General features: G+C 34.5%; 1 protein-coding gene across 1 annotated transcript in view; it reads right to left on the reverse strand.

Moving 5' to 3' along the window:
* Positions 1 to 24604, reverse strand: part of LOC145279781 (solute carrier family 35 member F4-like) — a 601960-nt gene that overhangs the window by 436147 nt on the left and 141209 nt on the right. Inside the window, exon 2 of the mRNA XM_080131107.1 lies at positions 9944 to 10021. Coding sequence (XP_079987233.1) covers positions 9944 to 10021 — 78 coding nt within the window. The remainder of the gene's footprint in view (positions 1 to 9943; positions 10022 to 24604) is intronic.

A 24604-nucleotide genomic window follows, 5' to 3' on the forward strand; every position in this document is an offset into this window, starting at 1 on the left:
GCGGAAAATCGAGAGAGTTTCTCTCTGATAATTTGATGTGGAAGTTATCGGACGTGTATTTCGTGCCCTCTTATCCTCTATGAGGACCGGGAAAAGAAGATTTAGTTCATTGCGATATACCTGACGAAAATTACTATAAGAAATAAGTTAAATCTAAGATCAGTTAATGAAGTTATTTGTTGTTTTTTTATGGTTTCTATTTCTTGTTGGGTGTTTTTAACGTACTATTACTGCTAAAGGTCAGTCTATATATTTTTTTCCGATTACATGTTAATTAAGGAGATAATAAAAGTGAAGAAGCTTTCAGAGCCCTGCTTTAAACTATCCTTCATCTTGGTGTAAGTGCTAAGTTATCAGTTAAGTGAAATTTTTCTGAAAATTAAATTTTAATCCTCATTGCAAGCGATACTAAGAATAAAATTACGAATTTCTAAATATTTTTACCCTGTCACGGCTGACGAAATAAGAACAAGCTATCTTCATAGATTTAATAGAAGGTTTCACCGAATAATAATTTCTACATGGAAAATTCAATTACTGTTGTAATTTCGTTATTATATATGAATATTTTAGTAGTACATTTATACAAATAACGAGTGCGGTTACTAGAGAAAACAAAAAAAGAAGCGTTCAGCATCTCTAAAAGTGCCACATCGATCATCTTTACAAATAGACGTCACTAAGTATTTGGGAGAGACGAAAAGCTATTTATGTCAACGGGAAGGACGATGATAATCCGCGAGGATTTACAAAATTCCTCCGTAATGATATAAGCTTACGTGACGAGGTGGTTGTTGCAAGATCAATATGAAAGTTTTGATAGTGTCTTCTAAACATACAATGATATCGCCATTGTCTCTTGTATAAACCAATTATGAAACTGTCAGCAATCGTGCCTTGCATATCATATGGGACAGTTAATCAAGGTAATAATGGTGCCGGTAAACTGACACGGATAACACCGGAAGTGTAAAACTGGCATAGTTAAAATGGACAGATAAACATGATACAAGTGGATAATTGAATAAATGGGGATTGGAAAAATACAGATGAAAATCTAACGAGCTTATCGATATCTAGGATATAATACATGAATGGAAAACATTTAAAAGTGTATCAAATTAAAAAGGAACTTATATTTTTTTTCCAAAGGAGTAGTCTCTTATCAAGGCTCGAAAGCCACTCCAGGATAAGGGTTAAAGAGTGGACGGTGGTCACCGGGACAAACGCGTAATAATCGTTCGTGGTGAAAATTAGATATGACTTGATTACTTAAGGGCACAGCCCAACAAGAAGTTGTTTGAATTAGACTTGAATACGACCATATTGTAGTCAGTAAGAGCAAGCCAGTGGTGCATAGTTCTATGGGTAAGCAACTTTAAGAAAGAAGCTTTTTTCATGGAATCTGCGTCTAGATTTCGGCACAGTTAGAGAGTGTGAAAAATTAAGTTACAGCTAGTCGAGTGCTGTTTGCGAAAGTTTGGTAAGGGGTAGGGGCAAAAGGGGAGCTCAATCGATCACTTTCTATCAAAACGATCGAGCAGAGATAGACTCATACCGTCTCTTCTGTGGGAAAGGAGACTGCAGGGATGAGAAAAAGGCATAACTACTAGGTTTCGAAGTCGATTTTGAACTCTATCAAGGTAAGATAAGATACTTCCAACAACTCCTTCCCAGATGCAGCAAAAATATTCCATTCTAGAACGTTCTTGGCTCTTATACATGCAGAGGATTTCATCGGCAGCAGAATGAACCAACCAACCATTTCTCTGGCAATCTTTGCAACAGATTTGATGTATATGTTCCATTTCATATCGGGTGTGAAAATTAGTCCCAGAAACTTGTTAAAACATGATGCTTCCCCAAGATGGAATCCATTAATTTCAATTGGTGCCAGATGGGGATAACAGTCCTGATGGTTGAAAAAGAAAATCTTGGTTTTAGGTGTGTTAAAATTAAGCAGCCACCTTTTTCCCATTGCACCACGTGCTGAAGATCAAAAGAGAGAGAATCAGAAAGATCTTGGCTATTGCCAGCCTTTGAAGTCTTGCCATAGATTGTAGTGTCGTCGGCATAAATGCCTATATTTACATTATATCTACATTTAAAAGTAAACAAAAAATACTAATCCTACCCCTAACTCTAACGAAGAAACGTCTTGATGTTTCAGATATATGCACAAAGGCTTTATAAATTTAGCAGTTTAATTTAGAAATAGTGCTAGATAATAACATGGTTAAAAGTGAAATTAGTTATTATTGATCTATCTGTCTATCTATCTATTTATCTATCTATCCAGTGATATTGTTAAAATAGTTTAAATTGGGAGTTATTTATTATTTATAGAATAAAGTGTAGCAATGGGTTTTAGCTGAGGATGTTTACATAAAGTGACTGGGTTAAATAAACAAAATAAGCTTGGGTAGGCATACGTAGAAAGATCGCACGTTGAGAAACGTGTGCTTTTTAATGATGACGTAACAAAACTGAGGTCAAGATGTCGGAAAGGTTAGAGAAAGGAGTAGAGTTCGAGTTTGATCACGGAAGTGAACAGACGTGCTTCAAAAAGCCAGAAAGCGAGGCTGTGAACAAAAGCATGTAGACACGAAATTCAGACTCTTTGTGAGGACCATTTGAGACAGCTGAAATAAATTTATATTTTAAAAATATGAAGTGTTGTTCTGTGGTTTCACAAAAGAAGGAATTGGTTATGATTTTGATCATTCCATGTTTCATCACAGAGCCCAGCAGTGAAGACAGAAGAATTCTTGGGGAAAAAAAAGTATGAAGCATATATTATTCTTCTTATTAAAAAAAATCATACCTTTATGTAAATATACACTGTAATATATACCCGTATGATAACTCTCTGATACAACATGACTCACTTGCTACACAACAATGCATTCAGTTTATACGTTTACAACGGGTGCCGTTCTGTGAACACTATTTCTCACCCACTATACAACAATAGAAAGGCAACTGAGGAATGCTTATGTTAACGTTTTAACACGTACATAACTGATTTTTAGTTTGAAGTCTAAATTTCATATGTTATCATATGTTGAATTAGCGGAAAGGGGGCGCCCGTCTTTGCCCGGTCGTAAAATACGCTTTAATATGATATTTTAATTCGTCCAGATTTCGTATATATTATTATAGAGTCGGAATTTCAAAAGTAAAAATAAATGAATTTCGTTGGCATCAGCTAGAATCGAAACCAGCAACAAAACTGTAGCATTCAAAGCTGGGGACTTTACCACTGTACCAATGTGACACGCATACAAACTAATTTAAAATTGAAAATTGAAAATTAAAAATTAAAAATAAACCAAGATCAATGTAGAAAATCTATAACGATTTTTTTCAATTTTCACCCATTTTGAACCCTTCATTTGGTTTACCCTATTTTCGATAACGAATGTATCGTAATTATAATTAGTTCATGAATCTTAAAATTTAGTGTGTGTGTGTGTGTTTTTTTTTTTTTTAAATAAACAAAAACGTATGTTTCTACATTTAAATCATACAGCCATCACTTATTTATTTGTCATCATTTTCTGTAAAACTCTCTCCGGTTAATTTCCTCTTTTCTTTTTCGTGTGACATGGTCACGTCATCTAAACTAATGCGATTTTAATTATGAGGCGAGAATTCCGCTCACCCGGGACTGTTATTTTCATTGCTGGCTTTTCTTGATCGCCGTATGAGATAATTTTCATTTTCTACCTCGAAATCAATAGCATGTCCCTCGATCGTATGTAATACGTACGTTTTATTTATAATCTTATTACAACAGCGCTCGCTTTTTACAAAGCACGTGACCAAAGTAAGTCCCTAGAGGTGAGGGGAAAGAGAAAGAGGGGTGGAGCTTTTGTCAGTTTTAAAGAATTTATATTGGCGTTAAGAATAAAGGGAACAGAGAATTCAAATCCAATCCTCTTCAGGCAATGAAATTATTGAGATTGTGTGTGTGTGTGTGTGTGTGTCTGTGTCTGTGTGTGTGTGTCTGTGTCTGTGTGCACGCGCGCGTGCGTGTGTGTGTGTGTGTGTGTAAAACGTGCATTTGGATAACCTTTCTCTTCTCTCTCTTTCACACACACATACACACCTATACACATTCATGCGCTTTTCCCTCTCTTCCTCTCTCCTCTTTCTGTTTATTGTAATCATATTTGATGGTATAATCTCTCTCTTTCTCTCTCTCTCTCTCTCTCTCTCTCTCTCTCTCTCAAACACACACACACATACATACACACGCACACACATACAATCGCAAACATAAGCATAAGTATCCTCTATCTATCCTTCCATCACACACACGCGCGTGCGCGCACGCACACACACACACACACACACCTCCCTGAGGGGATTCTATCACTTCAAACACTCGTGAACGTAGATATCCGTGCACATACATTCATTAATAAAATATGTGGATAATTTTACTCTTTTTAATATTATTTTTTTTTAATTTTCCTTAATTTTATGTACTTTCTACTCTCACCTTTACCCTTTCTTTTTATTCATACTCTTTTTGTCTCCCTTTATTTATTTGTTTTACTCTAGTCCTTTTTTCTTTTCCTTATGCTGACGGTACTACCATCTATGGCACTACATCAAAGACCGTAAACGACCAAGTTCTCTCTGATTTTCTCCCCTCTAGTTCTGTAGCATGTGGTACAATGGGGAAAGAGGTGGCTGGTTACTTTTAATGCATCTAAAACTAGGCTTTTTTTCTTTACATCAGCAACGCTCTGATCCCCATCTGGCATCAATCGAAATGAATGCTCTTGTCTTGGGGAGGCTCCATGTTTTGACAGGCTTCTTGGCTTGACCTTTACTCCTGGTCTGAAATGGAACACTTACATCAAATCTGTTGCCAAGATCGCTGAAAAAATGGTGGAATCCTTCTATCGATCCAGCAGATATCTCTCTGCTGATGCAATTCTCTACCTATATAAGAGCTAGGTAGTCCAAGTACTTGCCACATCTGGGCAAGAGCTGCTAGAAAGATCTTATCCTGCCTTGAGAGAGTTCAAAATAGACTTCATAGCCTATTAAGGGATGTCCTTTTCTTTTCCCTACATCCTCTTTCTGACAGAAGAGACGTTGCGAACCTGTCTCTGCTTTATCGTTATTTTCATGGCAAGTGCTCGTCTGAGCTCCAATCTATGGTCCCTCCTCGCCAAATATTCACGAAAAACACTCGTTTAGTTGTAAACACTATCAATAATTCCCCCCCCACTCTTTATCCGTGTCTAAACCTAAACGTAGATTCCATGAACAAAGCTTTTTTCTCAGAACTGCACACCTGTGGAATTCTTTTCCATTTGCCTGCTTTCCGGCTGACTATAATATGGTTGTCTTCAAGTCCAACGTAAACAAGTTCTTGATGAGCCGTTCCCCTTAAGTAATAAAATTGACCAAATTTCCACTACTAACAATTACTACGTAACTGTCTCATTGACCACTGTACACTTATTAACCCTTATCCTCGAGTGGCCTTTGGGCCCTGATAAGTGGTGTCTACTTTATAATTTTTTTTTTATCTTACATTTTCATCTTGTTCTGTCTTCATCATCTTATTTTCCTATGTTTACTCTTTTTTTTATTTTCTCTCTCTCTCTCTCTTTCTCTTTCCTATTTAAGATGTAATTTTTTCCTATTTATTTCTTTACACACTTTTTATTCATTTTCCTTTTCATTCCTGTTTCTCTCACTTTCTCTCTCTCTCTCTTTCTCTCTCTCTCTCTCTCTCTCTCTTATTTTAAGGGCCGTTGTAATTTTTCTCTTTTTATTCTTTTACATACCTTTTATTCGCTTTCCACTTCATATCCCTATCTCTTTCTCTTTCGTTCTCTCTCTCTCTCTCACACACACACTCATTTCTATTTTAAAGACTGTTTTAATTTTTCTCTCTTTATTCTTTTATACACTTTTTATTTCACTTCTATCTCCCTCTCCCCCTCTCTCTCTCTCTCTCTCTCTCTCTCTTTATCTCTTTCTCTTTCTCTCTTTCCTCTTTCTCTTTCTTTCTTTCTCCTATTTCAAGCATCGTTGTAATTTTTCTCTCTGTATTTCGCTACTCACTTTTTAATCGGTTTCCACTTCACTCCTCCCTCTTTCTCTATCTCTCTATTTCTTTCTCTCTCTCTCTCAATCTTTTACTCTCTTTCTAATTCAGTTTTACACGATTCATTTTTTAAGCGATTGCTTTTACATCATCTTTTTCTTTTTCATTTTCATTTTTTTCATTTTTACCCACCATTTTAATCTTTTTAATGTGCTTCTCTATTACAATTTCCTTGTTATCGACTCTCTTTCTCTATTCAACATTTTTCGTTATTTCCACTTTGCTTCCCATCCCCTCCTCTCTCTCTCTCTCTCTCTCTCTCTCTCTCTCTCTCTCTCTCTCTCGCGCGCGCGCTTTATCTTATCGTTATACAATTTCTTTTTTTTTACTTTTCTCTCTCTTCCTAATATTATTCGCTCTCCATCTTCGTCCAGGACGCTCTTGGGCAAAATGTTAGTTCCTAGACCCCACTTATAAACAACGGTTCAATGGCCAAAGTTAATGAGAAACATTCCTTTCAACATCTTAGAAAGAAACAAGACTATAGTTGTCGACCAGACAGCTAGAGATATCCCCTTTCCCCTTTATCCAACTAACATGGGATCTTTTTTTTTTTTTTTCTGAGCACCCTGGCTCTGGTGGAAAACATTAAACTGTCTGGGAATTAAAACGGTGCGATCAAAAATTGCTGCGTAGAAAGGTGGGAAACTGTTTTATAATCACTAGGGCTATGGCAAGAGAATATTCTTTTAATTATTTTGACTCTCGAGTATATATCAGTTAATATTTTATATGTTTTTAGATAGAGTGATGTGGTTCTCGATTGATTAACTGTGTCTAACTGTGTCGGATATATACTCGAGAGTCAAAACAATGATAAAAATATTCTCTTGTCACAGCCCTGATGATCACACGCCTCAAAGACATACAAAGAAGAAAGTAGATTCATGTATGCATTTAAAAAGCAATTTCAAAAAGGAGAGTGAAAATAATATTTTACATATATCCAGAGGATATTAGCTAGCATATAATTGCACGTAATACCATCATGAGGAAAATATTTAATCTCTATGATTATACGTTTCTTTTCCTTACTTTAATCCATATAATGAATTACTCAATATAGATTTATTTTACAAAATAAAGTCAAAGAAAAAGACATTGTGATAATATATCTATCAAGATAATATGAAGATCGTGTTTACTGTATGATAAGTCACTTATACATATATGATACTAGAAGAATATTCGTTCCTGGACGGGTAAACTTAATTCTCCGGACTAAAGAGACTTGCACCAATTTTATCTGCCTAACCTAAAGATGTTAAACTCAAGATATAATTGTACTAAACCATATATCTAGAACCCCTATTCTAATTTTGATCAAGAACAGTGTTAATATTTAAAGTTTGGGCGTTAATGACCTTAATGAGATCCAAGCAGTCTTAATTGACGTCCAATAACTATGGATGAGATTCAATGAAAATCTGAAATATTTTAACTTTCAAATGAGAAGTTCTGCCTATAGTATGCCTACCTTCCCCCAATTTAAAATGCTTCAATGAAGTTTAAGTTTAGAATATGTTTTTTAATTGATGATTAAATTTCACAAAGCTTAGAGGTGTCTGATTTTTTACGAGAAGCATTCACCTATTGCTTGTTCGTTATATACAAAATAAAATAAAAGTAAATATGGTTCACATTTCACACTTTACGCTTATCAGTTGTATTCAATGGTTTATAATGCACGATTTATTAGTTTAGAAGGGAACCATATATATATATATATATATATATATATATATATATATGTGTGTGTGTGTGTGTGTGTGTGTGTGTGTGAAATACTAAAAATTTAGTATATATATATATATATATATATATATATATATATATATATATATGATTACTTCATTTAATCACATAAATTAATATACGAAAGTATAAATTTATGCGTAAACTTTAAGTATTTACTTCAACAGTGCTTAATACGTAGGTAGAGCTAGGTAGTAAGTTATAAAATATATATCGCAATTAAGCTACACAGAATATTCCGCGTTTCATCCACGCTAGGATTCATCAGGCTTATGCGAGGATTTTGTGGTTGTCTCGCGTTTTTATATACGCACCTTCTATTGAGTTTTTAGTTAACCAATCAGCTTTCTAGTTACCACCGCACCCTTTCTAATCAGCCAATGAGCAGACACATACAGGACAAAGACCCAGTTTACGTCTAGTTCATCCGTTCCTTTGTACGTGCTGTTTTGGCGGGGAGCGTAGGTATCTAGTGTTCTGACCTATTTTAAATCAAGCTTAAATGTGTTTCTTATGTTAGTTTATGTATATATATATATATATATGTGTGTGTGTGTGTGTGTGTGTGTGTGTGTGTGTGTGTGTGTGTGTGATAATTTATGCATATGTATGTTTATTTTATTTATTTATTTTCTATTCTTATTGTTAGTTTTAAAATTGTTTTGTATCGCTATTCTAGAGTAAAGTTTATCATGTGAACAGAGTTGTTCGCTATTTCTCTTATACAGTTTAATAGATGTTGGGGTTCTTTAAAGTATAGGATAGCAAATTTTTCATGAAGGCATAATCTACATGGATTGTCTAGGTCTCTACATGTGTTTGCTTGTCTTACTATTTTCCATTAGATTGCCGGTGAACGTCCGCTTTCTTTGAGTTCCCAGTATTTGTTTACTAGAGTTGTTTTCATTCGTTTTTTTTTTTAATTTTTGAATGTACTTTTGTGGTCATAATATCGGGTTTTGAAATTTAAGGGAGTCATACCTACGTCATATTTCTTGTTATTCGGGTTTTCTTTCGCAAATATTGTGGCCTGGTAAATTATGCTTTTGGTTAGACATTTATTTTGAAATGGGCAAAGTTTACGTTTATCTTCGACAAAACGTTTATCTGAGAAAAAATACATTTCCGCGTAAATAGAACTATTTCTTTACTGTTATTGTTTTCCCCTTCTTCTGGAACACGCGTGGGTTTGTGACGGGGTTCCAGCCGCCGCGGGTTATCTATGATAACGCAACATACACAATATGACCTGATTAGTATACAATAAAAACACAACCAAACACATGATCACTAAAAATGTAAAACATTCATATAAACTAACGGGACCCGTGAAAATTCCACAGCGGCATCTTTCATATGTAATATATTGCTTCTGTGAATGGAAACCCTGCAATATTATTGTAGCCATTTTGTTAAAACCGCAAAAGTATTTCTTTAAGTAATCTGATTAGTGTAGTTTCAGAATATATCTAGTTATTACGGTTTATCTCCAATATCCTTATAGGAGTCTCTGACATATTTCCATTGTATGGACACCCGGCGCGAACAGAAACCCCACAATATCATGATACCATATTTAGACAGAGCAGATACTACCCGTGGATCCTAGCCAGAAGATCAAGAAGGCATATTTTAGTTTCATACACGGTCCAAAAGCAGCATGATTTTTTTTTATTTAATTTTTTAATTTTTTTTTTTTTTTACATTGTTTCTTCTGTGATCGGGAGATTCTATTTATTAAAAAATGAGGATAGAAGGTGATAACATACTACGAACATAAAATTTGCGTTTCTATATAGCAATTGTATGTTAGCACCTTATATTTTCCTTTTTAATGAATAGGATCTCCCGATTTATAATCTGGAAACCGTGACACGTACGTACGTTAAAGGTACAACGGTATTAATATATAGATACTGTATAGTTTTATTTATTTTATCTACAATAATGAAATAAGGTAATTGAATAAAATAAGACATGCACAAAGAGATACAATAAATAACTAGATAAAACAAAACAAAAAACGAATATTTTAAAACCGTATTAACTTACCAAATTCATTGGCGCAGGCGACGTTTAAGGTAACCGGTCGCTTAGCTACAGACTTTCCATTACAATCACTGTTGAGACCTGGAAAGGTAATTGGAATCAGGAAAATATTTAGATGAGAGAAGAATAAATCGTGAAAAATACAATAAAATGAAGAAGGTGAGAAAAAAAAACACAGAAAAAAAACACAGAAAAAAAGTGAGATATAGCACACATAAATTCATAAACTTATAAATACTTAGTACACGCATATATAACACTAGAAGAAAGACCCGACGTTGCTCGAGATTAAATGAGGATCAACAAATTTTCCACCCTTGCAATACTTTGATTATCATCGAAATTGATGAAATCACCCATTTCTAATCAAGTTGATTTGTTGCCTGCTCTAATTAGGGACCAACCTCCGTGCATTGGGAGAGAGCTTCACATGCCTCCCCTAACTGACTTAGTCCATAATACAGTGTAGTCTACATAGCACTGTAGAGAACCTAGCGTTGATTTTATAAAAGTATTTTTATATAATGCCTTAAACTGAAGTTTAAATGCAAAAGTCAAGTATTATGGTCAATTATGGTTTAAACAAGAATATTCATTTCGAACGCGCCCCTATCTTATCAAATAACCTACTATTAATTTTAAACGTCGGGCCCTTCTGCTTGTGCGCTTATAAAACTCTTCGAATGCACCTGCTTTGTTAGACTGCTTAAGGGTGTTAACTTTGGTCAAAATCGTGCCGTTCCTTTTTTAATTGGAATTTTTTCGATTTTCGATAGTTATCTGAGACACTCCGATACAAAACCTAAAAGCACTCCCCGACACATAAAGTACATGTGTGCGAAATTAAAAAAGAAATCTGCTCAGCAGTTTCCAAATCTATAGTAAAAGAAGTCAAACATACAGACACACAAAATGCCTTTTATATATAAGTAGAGATTAGATGTTTTCGCTCATTAAAAACAGGCAAAAGTTACAGCTCATTGTTCTAGAATAAGTGCTTTCTGACAAAAGTGTAGAGTAAATATGGTATTGTGGCGAATAATCCATATATATATATATATATATATATATATATATATATATATATATATATTAATCTATAACTGTGGATTGAACGGAAACTATAATATATAGTCCGCTTTACTAGGTGTATCAGAATTTTTGTAGGAATTTTTTACACTCCTAACACGAAACTGCGAATAAAATATAAAAAACTCGTAATTTCTCTTTTAAAAGTGGGTTGTTTATTTTATTTATGGATTATACTTCCAAAATAAACTATTAAAGTTGTATAAAAAGTAATAGAAATATTTTTTTTAAACAGTAATGAAATTAATTGAATTTTACGAGTTCAGTATTTTTCAATTTTTAAACTTTAAAAGTCTATCCAAATTTTTCTAATGATTCTATTTTTACGATATTTTTACTGACAATATGAAATTTTATGCTCTTTCCAATAAACCGAATATAATATTTTAGACAAACGTTTTTTTTTTAATTCACGCCCCTCCCATTTTGAAATGTCTATTAAAAAGTAAATAATTAATTTACTCACGAAAGTTTTATATATTACAAATTGAATATAAAAGATCAATGAATAATATATTTAAATTTAAAAGAAAAAAGAAGTGTTTTTTAGAAATTTTCCTGTAAAGTTCGAAGTTTGTAACCTTTTTTTTTTTTTTTAATCACGTTGTTTGTTTTTTTTTTTTTTTTTTTTTTTTTTTTTAATGAAAACTTGGTCCTTGCTCTTTTAATTGAAAAAAAAAAGTAGGGGTTGAATTACATTTTTCGCGTAGTTATAAGCTTAGAAAGACAGTGGGTCGAATTATTCAATATTTTTCACGAAGTTTCTGACACGCCTACCGCTTTACCTTATCATAACAAAGGTCCATACAATATTTCGGCCAGATTGGCTGAGTAGTTTCCGAGAAGATTGGAACGCACAGACGTGCAGACTAAGATAAATATAATATAGATTAATATAAATATTTGATCCTGCTTTGTTATAAATGAAATGAAATATGTCGTCTTTATTGTTTACGGATGTTAAGTGCGAATGCAAACCCTGCAATATCGTTTAAGAACGCTTTAATACACATTTGATTTCTCGTACATTTTGACTCGTGAAAAGCTGTTTGATCTTGTTACCGAGCTTTGTTTTCAATAGAGACATGCGCAGACAGTTCGAAATCTTATTCTGTAAATGGGTGTCTCCGTCCGGCGATTGACTTAAATAAACAAAACCCTATATCAAGATCAAACACAGCTTTATCGACTCCAGCTTCATCGCTAAGTGCAATGGTAGTATAATTTTGTATTATGGCGTTTTACTGTGATATTGCAGGGTCTGCGTTAGCGCGAGGTATACATTAGTTGGATTTATTTGCTTCCCCACTGAGCAAATTAGGCACAAGGCCGTTTTTTAATGTGGAGAGTAAAGGGGAAATGGGGACCAACTCCCCGGGGAGTAGGGGAGCGGGATAGTGATAATTGGTATGAAGAGTTTCCCCTACATTGCCCTATAACTGACTGCCACAAATTTGGTCTTTTAAATTCATGCCCAGCCCCCGGGAGAGGGACTTGTTGGTTTTATTTGCTTCCCCACTGAGCAAATTAGGCACAAGGCATTTTTAATGTGGAAAGTGAAGGGGAAATGGGGACCAACTCCCCGGGGAGTAGGGGAGCTGGATAGGGACAATTGGTATGAAGGGTTTCCCCTACATTGACCAATAACTGATTGCCACAAGGGCAATTGTCTTATATGTGGGGTTGCCCCTACATATGGTCTTTGAAATTCATGCCCAGCCCCCGGGGGGGGGGCTTGCGAGGTATACATTAGTATCAAAGACGAGGATTTAATTTATTTTATTTATAACAAAGTTCTGTAACAATATTTGGGTAATTTATGTTTAATGCCCGCAAATTAATATTTTTCTCCTATCTGTTCTAAAAGACAAACACCTAAAAAAAGTTCTAAAATTGGAAATCTACGCAGATCAATAAAATAAAATTTTTGTTGCGTTTGGTAAAAGTCATTTACTCTATTTCTTTCAACGCTTTTTCTTGTTAACTATACTGCAAAATAGCCAAGTTATATTTGATAGGTACATAAATAAAGCAAACTCAAATAGTTTGTATTTAATGTTGATGTCTGTTGCTTTTAATTGCAACAATCCAGATCTTCCTTCAGATACCAAATAATGTTACGCTAAGAACAGCCTTTTTGTTTAAAACGAAATAAAAAAAAATAGTCGAATACATGCCAGGTTTAACCTAAACAAACTTCTTTTTGCGATAACCATTTTATATAGTCTAGAAAAAATGGAGACGCCACCATAAAAATTAAACGGATTTCCATCAGATAAAATGCGGATTGACATTGGAATGTATTAATGGAAATGGCAGTAAAACGCCATCACCTATGCTATAGAAAAGGATCTTATAACAAAAAATAGTTACTGATTAATACTTTTATTGATCAATGACCGAACTTCTCTAAACCAAAAGGTATTACGAGTATATACACAAGGTTTGAGAGGTAAGGAAATCCATGAACACTCGCATATATACGTAATTCATAAAGAAACCAAGTGTTAGTCACATGAAGCGATCCTTAATCTTTAAGACCTAACTAAAGTATAATGAGAAGATAACGTAAAAACACAATTACTTTAATGTAGTACCTTTTTAATAAACACTAGATATAGGCCGTCGGCCCAGTGTGACAATTCTTACTTTTAATGAGATGTAAAAGGGGTGGACATGATTTTTGGATATAATATGTATAAAATCATAAGAAACATGGAAAAACATTTCACAAGCAAGATTTTGCTGTATTAATAAATAATATAATTTTAATCCATAAAAAATGCTAACTCTTAAGTTGTCTTCGTACAAAAAAGTAGCCAATCAGAATACTTCTTTTATTTACTCCTTACAATCAACCAATCACAATCATCGTAGCATGTGTCAAAAATTCAATATGGCTGCCTCCAGTGAAGAAGAAATGTTTGTAAACAAAGACAAAAACGAGTGCATTATGTGCATATTTCCGACCAAAACATGGAATGTAAGATCTTTTTCAGTGAAGACATGGACGCGCTTTTTAGAATATGTTAAAAATGGAGAGTTTTACATGGACCGCAAGCAGAAATTGCGAAAAACTTTGACTTAAGCTGTGATTTAACGGCAATACCTCCTCGTGTTGGGTTTCGCCAAACTTATTATGCACGTTTCACGGATTGAAAGAATTAAGAAAAAACTAGAAAAGAAAACGGATAACGTTTTCGAAGGTAAGTTTAAGTTTTTAATAATTTTGATTTTTATTGATACACATTTTGAAAGTGTCGGAATTTTATCTTGCTTCCAAATAAATTCGACGCTAAAGTAACTAACCTGAAAAAAACATGACAGCATGTAATAAAAAGGGGGGATAAAGAATAAAGTATAAAGGTCTTGCTTTGAAACGAAGAAGAGACTTTATTCACAATAAATTTAGTTGCAAATTTTTCCCTTTGCAGGCATTAAACTTATGAAACGCCAAAGTAACATGTAATGAAAAAAAATAACAGTGGTTCTTATAATGAAGATGTCGTATCCATGAACGAATACAATAATAAGATTCAAAATAGTATTTCCTAATCACACTCGCATATGAAATAAATTTTAGGAGCGTACTCACAAATTGAAAGCCATTCAGGCACGTTTCTTTTTCTTTCTTTTTTCTCGTTTAAAGTCCTTTTAGAATTTTCTCTCCTTCCATGTTTGCGTGCAAACCGTAGACACGCAGATGGATTTCAGAAGTATGGCCGAGGTTATCTTTACCGGGTTTTCTTCTTTGTAGGAGGTTCCAAAATTCCTTGTCACGTAAAATAAGGTATTTTCTTTAAAATAATTTCACTCCTTCTAAAATACGTGCAAAACCGTAGTCACGTAGATAGTTTTCAGAAGTATGTCTCGTCACATACCCGGGTATTCTTGCCGGGTTTTCTTCTTTGAAGGAGGCTCGTCAAAATTCCACTTTCAGCGCCGGGCAATGAAACAAACGTCCAATCTCCACGTCAGCGGAATTTCAAAAGAGGGCGAAATACGCGCTGGGCTCGTGACGTCATCACGAAGCTAGCAATTCCTTTTTCTTCTAATTAAAGGGAGTTTCGTACAAACCCAAAAATGTACGAAACTAAGAATCAAAAAACATAAAAAATACAAAAAATCAAATACAAGAACCAGATAAAAAATAATAAATGTAAACAGGGGGGATGCACCATTATTGGTACAAAAAATACAAACAAAAGCGATGTTTTTTTCTTATACCCCCTCTACTCTTTTAGGCAAGCACGTGTGAGCTGAACCCCATGAAAAATTGATGGTATGAAAAAATGGATTTAGAGTAATATAGAGTATATAAATTTGATGGAAAATTATCCTCCATTTCCTAGAGGCTGTTTTTAATTTTTTTACTATTAACCCTAAGTCTGAGTGGCAAGATTGTAAAATCACAAGTAATTGGCTAAAAAATGCACAGAATTTATCTCCAATAGAAAAAAGGTCAACACCTCTCAATAATTTTAAAATATATTTACTTAATTTAATTTCTTTTTTTTTTTTTTTTTTTTTTTACTGCCAAGTTTTTTTCTGAATCTTCACTATAAGCGCTTAAAAACGTACAATCTTTTGGGGGCGCGATTTAGACGAGGGTGTTAATTTACATTAATATTTTCTGTTTCAAACAGACAATTTAAAATGTACATAAAAGTTGGCATCTGTTTTGGAAAATCTCACTTGTAAATAAAGCAAAAAACTAGAGTTTATTTCTATTTACTTGTCTTCCCACGAGAATATAGATACAAGATCGGATTTTAATGTTGGTAAAATTGAGTTAATCAAAAAAGGCACTCTGAATTGGAACGAAAGTTAAAATTGCCTCCGTCTAGAAAGATTTCTCCTTCACAGACCTGGAACAGAAAAGATTACCTGTATTAACAGAACAAATGCTATAATTTGCTCTTAGCCAAAGTATGTTACTATTTCGCAGCTTTCGTTTTGAACTATACAAAAAAATATATTAAACTTTTAATCAAGTTGTCTGGATTTATGAAATAATGATTGGATATTTTTAATTTGAATTTTTCCATATACTTGTTATTTCAAATGCATATTAAACTCATGAATATATTTATTTTTACAGGGTCCCTATCTCAAGAAAACATTGGTGTAACTACTGCCGAAAAAGATGAACCACCAGCTAAAAAAAAGACGTGTTCTTCGTTTCAATTTTGATCGACCATCTTTACAAGCTAGATCAAAGCATATTTTGCCAGATGTCTGTATACTATGCCAGAAAGTAAAAACTATAGTGTGCAAAGGATCTAGTAAAAGAAACAGGGGAAAACTTGTAAGATGTTCGACAATAGAAGCTGCTAATTTAAAACAAGCTGCAGAAGAAAATGCAAATGAATCACTCCTTATGCAAATAAGAAATGAAGATTGTGTTGCAATCGAAGTGAAATACCATAACTCCTGTTACCGTGACTTCACTCGATATTTAACCAACTAAAACCAAACAGGCTGAGCAAACTTGATATGCTAAAGTCCATACACGAATTATTGAAAACAAGGAAATCATGAGACTTAAAAAATTGAAAGACTTGTTTGTGAAACAGATTAAAGAAACACATGGAGTTAATGCGGATTTATATAAAACGGGATATTTAAAACAAAGATTAATTAAAAAATTCCCTCAACTATGCTTCATCACGCCTAAGATGAGATCACAAGGTGACATCGTGTATGTAAATGACATTACAGTGTCTTCTCTTGTAGAGGAAAAAACAGTACTCCATGAGGAAATACATACCACAGCTACAAGTGAAACAGAATCGTCAGAAAATGACACAAACCAGCAAACAAGGCATGCACACTCAGATTCAAATCCTCTATCTAACTTGTACATATCTGCTATGGATCTGAGAAACATTATTAGACAAGTAACACCTCCTTTGTTATGGCCACCAACAGCAGAAACATTAAATTTGCAGGAAGCTGAAAAGATGGTACCTCATATTTTATCTAACTTTCTTGCATGGATAGTTGGGGCATCTGAAGAGTTGTGCACAGAAAAAATAGTAGACATATCTGCATCTGTCCACAGAAAGATTTTGTCTATTGCACAATACATTATATTTTTGGCTTCTAACGGACGTATATTAATGCCAAAATATTTATCACTTGGTATGGCTCTACGCCATCTGTCTGGATCTGCCCAAGTGATTGGTTTATTAAATGGTTTGGGGCATTGTGTTTCTCATTCGGTTGTTTTAAACCGTGATACAGCACTAGCTGAACTTGAAATCAATGGTGGAGAAAATTCTATTCCATCCACCATCCAGGCAGGTATTCCAACAACTTTGGTCTGGGACAATAATGATTTTGGTGAGGAAACTTTATCTGGACATGGAACAACGCACAACACAAATGGGATAATCATACAAAATGATTTATCAGTCAAACCATATGTGTCTAACATACTTAACGGAGAACATTTTCAAAATGTTCTGTCAATTTATACAGGTTGGCAACAACAAGCAAATTTTTGCATTCTGGAGTTCCTATATTGATATTGTAGAAATTCTTCTACTTTTCCTTAGAAGTATCCGAAAGTCAAACTGGGAACTTCACTTGGCAAGTGTTAGACAGATACTACCTTGGGTGTTTGCATATGAGCATGTAAACTACAGTAGATACCTTCCAGTTTACTGGTTAGAGATGTCTAATCTCGCTAATACTTATCCAGTGATATACAAACAGTGCATAGGAGGAGATTTTGCTGTTCAAAGAAGCTCAAATGCCTTTGCTAACCATTGAGCAGACTGTTAATCGTGATTCCAAACCAAAAGGTGGTATGGCAGGCTTCAGCACTAACAAGAGAGCTGTCAACAGGTGGATATGGTCCCATCATGCGAGAGGGTCTATTACCCGTTAATGTGAAACCATGGCTGGCAAAGGAGAACGAAGTGGAACGCGATCAGATCTCTTACATAGTCGGATGAAACATGATAGGTTTGCTATTGTAAAGATAACGGGCACAATAAACAGCACGTTTAATCCATTTGAGTATGAACCAGCTGTTTATCCATATTGCATCAGGATTAGTTGCGACACAAGATATTCAAAATGATTCGCAAGGGGCGAATCAGAATTTGAAAATTTCTGTGGTCAGCGTCTACAAACAGTTGATTTTTTGTGCCCCGATGAAAAGAATGAATTTGAAGACATTCTCCAGTATGTCTAAAAGATCAAAGCATCATGTCCATGGAAAGATATAACTTTGGAAGCAGATCGAAATCTCCTAGCAAGATTGGTTGTGATTGGTAGAATCAGGAACATTAATCTCCAAGAATTACTATCATATTCCTTAGGTCCACTACCATTGTCGCTTGCAAATTCACATGGATCGCTGGTTATAACTAACAAAGCAAACAATCCTATTGTTGAGAACCTTATAGTAGGTGGCATATATATATATAGTGGATGGTATGTTGCTGATACACCAATTAAATTTAAACAAATTACAAGGAGAGAACATTTCTCAATCTTGCTCTTGTTATTTTGAAAAGTTTAGTGAACAGGCAAAATCGAATCCCTCAAAAGAAATTCATTTTGTTACTGATACATACCAGCAGATCTCTATAAAAAATGTTGAGAGGGATAAAAGAGCCGCTAGTAACTCTCAGATAAGAATCCATGGTCAGTTCCTTCCTCAGCAATGGAAGAAATTTCTTTCAAGTGGAGAGAATAAAAAATCATTAATAGAATTCTTGGATGAAAAATGGTCTAATGTTTCAACATCAGAGCTTAGAGAAGTAAAGGTATTCTTGGCGCATGACAAGAAATGTCATTCCTTCTCACCTGGAAAAGAGGCAAGTGATAGTGTCATTAGGTTAGAAGAGACAAGAAGAAGCTGATACACGGATTTATTGGCATGCTTCCTTTGCAGCCAGCACTAATACAGACATAATCATTATGAGTCCTGATACTGATGGAGTTGCTTTACAAAATCTCATTCCAGCGCATCTATACTTCCACACAGGAAAAGGAACAAATTTGCGAACAATAAACATCAGGATGATAAAAGACAGCATTGGAGATTCCATAAGCCAAGCCTTGATTGGTCTACATTGTTTTACCGGATGTGATAGTGTCAGTTCGTTTTACGGAAAGGGCAAAAAGAAAGCACTTAGTTTATTATTGAGAGGGAATGAGTTTTGTTGCACATTCAGTGATCTTGGTGATGAATTTTATGTCAAACCAGACACAGAAAAATCATTGGAAATGTCTGTTTGCAGGTTGTATGGCCAACAAAATGTCACAAGTGTTAATGAAGCCAGATACAACATGTTTAGATTCCAAAGAAAATTGGAAATCACAATGCCTCCAAATCAAGATGCCCTGAGTGAACACATAAAGCGAGCTAACTATCAAGCAGGTATGTTTTATGAATAATCTTAAATTTCCAATTATAAGTAAAAAAAAATAAGTATATGGAGTTTCATTGTTATTTGCTTATTAGAAAAGATAAAAATGATTAAATATTAATGTTCGTTTCTTTCTTTTTTCAGGTGTCTATAAAAGGAGCCTCCATGCAAATCCCGATGTACCATCCCCTGATTGTCATGGATGGAATATAGAAAATGGAGATTTAGTAATCCATTGCATGAATTTTCTTCCTGTTTCAGACAGTTTAATGGATTTAATTAACTGCTCTGCCAAATGTAAAAGAAGTCAGTGTAAAGATGTAAACATTTGTACATATCTACAAAACAGGGTCCCATGCACAGATATGTGCAAGTGTGCAAGAGATTCTTGTTATAAAATTAGTAGAAATATTGGACAAGATGATGATGAGGATGATGATGACGATGAAGTGGCATAATCAGTGATCAGTTTTAAATAAAAGCATATATGATCTTATTTACTAACATGTTTGTTTGTTGCTTAACTTTCATTAAAAAAATATCTTTTTTTTTTCCTTCAAGTCTGTGTTATTATTCATGGATTCAAGAAATAAAAATACTCCAAGAAATATAAGTTAAATTTCCTTTGAATGAAAATTGACAAACATTGTATATTTTACCAAGTTGATGTGTATGAACCAGTATGAAAAATGATACAAAATCGCATCTCTGCCTCAGGTCAAAACGATCTTGCTACATACAAAATATAGCAATAAATCTGTATGACTAATAATATTGGTGGAATATAAATGTCTCTACATGAGAAATATCAAAATGTAACAAAATATATCTTTTTAATTATACACAAAAAAGATTGAAGTAGTATCGAATAAAATGTCTGGAAAAAAAGCTTTTTTTGTAACAAATATTCCCTATTTTGAAGCATAATAAATATATTAAGTGCAATATTTCTATATTAAATGATGAAGAATTAAATTAGGATTAAAATGTGCTAAACTAGATGTCTGTATGTTTATCGGTTTGGGTGCTACTAGTGTTTAATCAAGTTATCATGTTCTATTTGAATGATTGTCGGCCATATTTAAATATGGCCGCCGTTCTCATTAATGCGCAACATTAGTGCTTGTGAAAAAAAATATGATGTTCAGGAGTCTATTGGCATTCATTTGACATCATTTTTTCTTCCACCCCCAACCGAGGTCACAGAATCAAAAATCTAGAGGGGTTTTGACCTTTGGGCCCATAGCCTAATATGCCTACTATTCTTTTCTTCATTATTTACGTTATTTATTTATATTGTCATCTTACTCTTCTATTATGCTGACGTTACTGTCTCTGCTTCCATTACTTACTCTCACTCTACAACCCTCCTTGTATCACTTCTCATCTCATTGGCTCATCCTGCCACCTGCCAAAATATTTAAAATTATTAATCTTCTCACAGATTTTGTTTTACCATTTTTGTTAATCAATCTCAACGCATGAATTCTTATGAATTACCGCTCACATGACCTCAAAGCCAACGGTCTAAGCCATTGCTGAACGTCTTTTTCCTGTTGGTTGAGATATGGATAACTTTGGTTCTGTGCAGTTCTATGGGGGTCACTCTCGCAGGTTTTGCCAACCGCCTTACGAGTGCAGTAAGTTTATTGCTTACTAAGGTGCCCTGACCGGTGAATATCGACAGTGCTGCCCACGTAGTTTTTAATAGGTCAGAGTTCTTTACCTTTATAGAAGCTGGCTTGACTTTCTTTAGTTTTTTTTTTGGGGGGGGGGGGGTTGTATCTTGTATCACATCTTCCTCCGGTGGGAAAGAAGTAAATAATACCTTAATTACCCAGGAGGGCGATATGACATAAAACAAGCAAATAAACAAATTACTAGCGACTTCCGGATAACGTAAACATCAAAACGAGTTTAGCATTAATTGTTTCTGGATAAATTTTCTCCAATTTCATTTCTTTTCCTTTCTTTTCATTTATTTCTTTCATTTTTTAATTTCGTAAATTTTTTCTTTTCTTTTGTTTCCTTGATTTCTTTCATATATTTATTTATGTGAACTTTTATATAAGTGAATAACTGTGTCCCTCTGTAAACCCCTCTTTCCAACATGCTATAATCATTTTCTAATATATGTTAGGTAACCAGAACAAAAAGGATCTTAAATGGTAACCCTACAATGCATATATTTGTTTCGCAGATTAGCGACATCAGATCCTAAGAATTTTAATTGTTGTTAGTTGAGCATTTCAATTAATTCTTTAGCCGTGTGATATTAACGGATAATGCAATGACACGCATTCAGAGTGTCCTTCTCTCCCCCCCTCTCTCTCTCTCTCTCCCTTAATTACTCAATTTACCATCTATACTGGCGAATAAAAGGAGATATCAGCATAAGTGTTAGTCCATTTCAAGAAAATTCCTTTCAATTAATAAAATAAATATAATATTAGTAATAGCAACACCTAGCATTGCACCAACAACTTCCCCTTGATCACCCAGATAAATGATACAAACGCAAACCGGTGGTAGACGGAAATCATAAGACAGATGAGACATGGGAGGGAGTACATACAGATAAACCCATCCAAGCAAAGAGACCGGATACCATAATAGTTAATGAAAAGAAAAAATCCTACCAGATCGTAGATTTCGTCGTCACGGGGGACCACTGGTCAATATCAAAGAGGCAGTGAAGTGACAAATACACGGAACTGGCCAGAGAGCTGAAAGGGATATGGAAGATGAAGAAAGTAAAGATAACGCCAATAATCGTAGGATCACTAAGAAGCTAAGAAGATGAAACGGATACCCATAATGAAAACAGCTGAAATCCTAAGAAAAAACCTAGAATGCGAGAATCAACCAACAAAAAATCCGAATAGTAAGTTGAATACTGCAATAGAAATAAAACAAAAATAGATAAACGCGACTACAGAGAACCAAGAAAACCTAAAGCACAAAAGACTATCTCCCCCAAAATAATGACGTCTGCATCGGATAGCGCTACATGGAAGAGTTGTGAGGGCCGAGAAAAGAGCACACTAGTCAGACTTCCACTAGAAGAATGCGGAGAGCACTGTGGGCTTGCGTAGGCTTTTCGCCACCTAAATTCAAATGAATACCAATGTTCGATGCCAATGAGAAACCAATGGTTAGCTGCTGTTGATATAACGTGAAGTCATCTGCACTGGTTATTGTGAGAGATGGAAAGCACCGAAAATCTGGAAAGACTTGTCACTTAAACTCTATAGAACACAACAGAGTATTGTCAGTGAGATAATACCACCAGGTGAACCAAGGAAACTAAAGCTACATAAAGAATTAATTAGCTGACCAGCTCTCAGACAAACAACAAACAATATGATGTGTTATTAGCCTTGCTTGATATCACATAAAATAGCCGTGAAAGAACAAGGCAACTCGAAAAGTGGGGATCACTGACAATACTTCCAAGATTGAGGAGAGTACTGGCACAAACCCCAGAAATGACCTAACAAGTATTCAATGGTAAGCGGTTGATGAGATAACGCAAAATCATTAGTAATGTTAATCGAAAGAAGTGGAGAGTCATGGAAATCCGGGGACACTTGTTGTTACTCATACTGAAGGGAAGACTTCCGGTTATTTCCAGTGAACAATCATGGCTGATAAACTGAGTGATAACTTCTGATACGGTCTTGCTGGAAAATTGAAGTGAACATGGAACATGTTAAAGAACGCTGTGATACCAATAATAGTCGGCACACTAGAAACAGAGTTGATAATATGTAATATGAACATTGCAAGAATACTGAAGATTTTCCAAACAGAAGACATGGAAGAAAACATGAACACAAAAACTGTAATACCAATAATAGTCGGAACACTAGAAACAGACGGAAAAAAATTTTAAAAGCAGAAATTGGAATCGAATGCGAGATTTGCACCATGCAAGGTACAGAATCGACAAAAACAGGTGAAATGTAAAAAAATAATTGCAGAAAAAGAAAGCCATTTGAAAGTAATCAAAACTTATTACAAAAACTACTTGTTTGAGCAGTATCTCTAGTTAGATACCTTGAATCCTTACTAAACTAGACAAAAAGGGAAAAAAACTCAGATACCTGGATCAAGGAACTAGGAAATTAATAACCACTTACAAAGAATTACACCCAACAGACAATTCTGAGCGATTCTCTGTAAAAGGGCAGGAAAGATAAAAACTGCGTGATCAATGCAATAAAAAGCCACGAAGTACAGAAAGCCTTATTATCGCCACAAAAAAATGTGAAGAGCAAGCGAAATGGAAAAGAAAAAGAGAAACGTTGAGAGAGTCATATGATGAAAAGAGAATCTTCGAAATATTTTATTAATGAACTATTGCACTATCTTTAAATGCTCAATTCAATTTGCTTTATGTTGTTACTCTAGGAACGGGCCATAAAGAAAGACATGGGCAACGGGTTTTGCTAGAAATAATGTATTATACAAAAAGTGTACAATGAAAGGGTGTCGGTTTTTCCGACTATTAAGTTAGACAATCTTTAGTTTCACGTCGCGATATTTCCCAATGAAAGTATGAACTCTCGGGTTTTTTATAATGGTGAGAAGAGCCCATTATGATTGAATGGGTAACTCCCCATAACACTTTACTATTTCAGACTAATGTACTATTCTCCAATGCTAAATTCAAAAGGGATGTAGTTTAGTACATGTTCTGTTGTAATGAGATCATTTTCTAACGCATTACTTTCTCCTTTGGGTGTAATGGAGTAACTGTTCTGTGACTATGTTATCATCTTCTCATCTATAACTGGTACTGCTGCATATTGTGAACCTAACGTATCTCAGTGTTTACTCGGCTTTGGCCGGAACATGATGCCAACAGCCGGTTTATGTTGAGCAACGGCTTGGGTGAGGCTGCTATCTGACGTAACCCACCGATCAGCCAATCACAACGCGGAGCTTTAAATTATAAAGAGGCGGCGGCGTGTGCGCACCTAGCAGACGACTTTTGGATAAATACTGGAAGAGAAAAAAACAACACCAGTTATTACATACAAATCATGGATAGTACCAACATAATGAATGTTTAAAATCTCTTCTAATTTAAAAAGACAAAAACAATATTTAATCTTTTTTTACAATAAATACTTAAAAAATATTTTTTAAAAAAGAAAGAAGGTACTTATGCACTTATATTACC

This window comes from Euprymna scolopes, chromosome 7 (assembly GCF_053919585.1).
Source record: "Euprymna scolopes isolate OS-2025 chromosome 7, ASM5391958v1, whole genome shotgun sequence".
NCBI lineage: Eukaryota > Metazoa > Mollusca > Cephalopoda > Sepiida > Sepiolidae > Euprymna > Euprymna scolopes.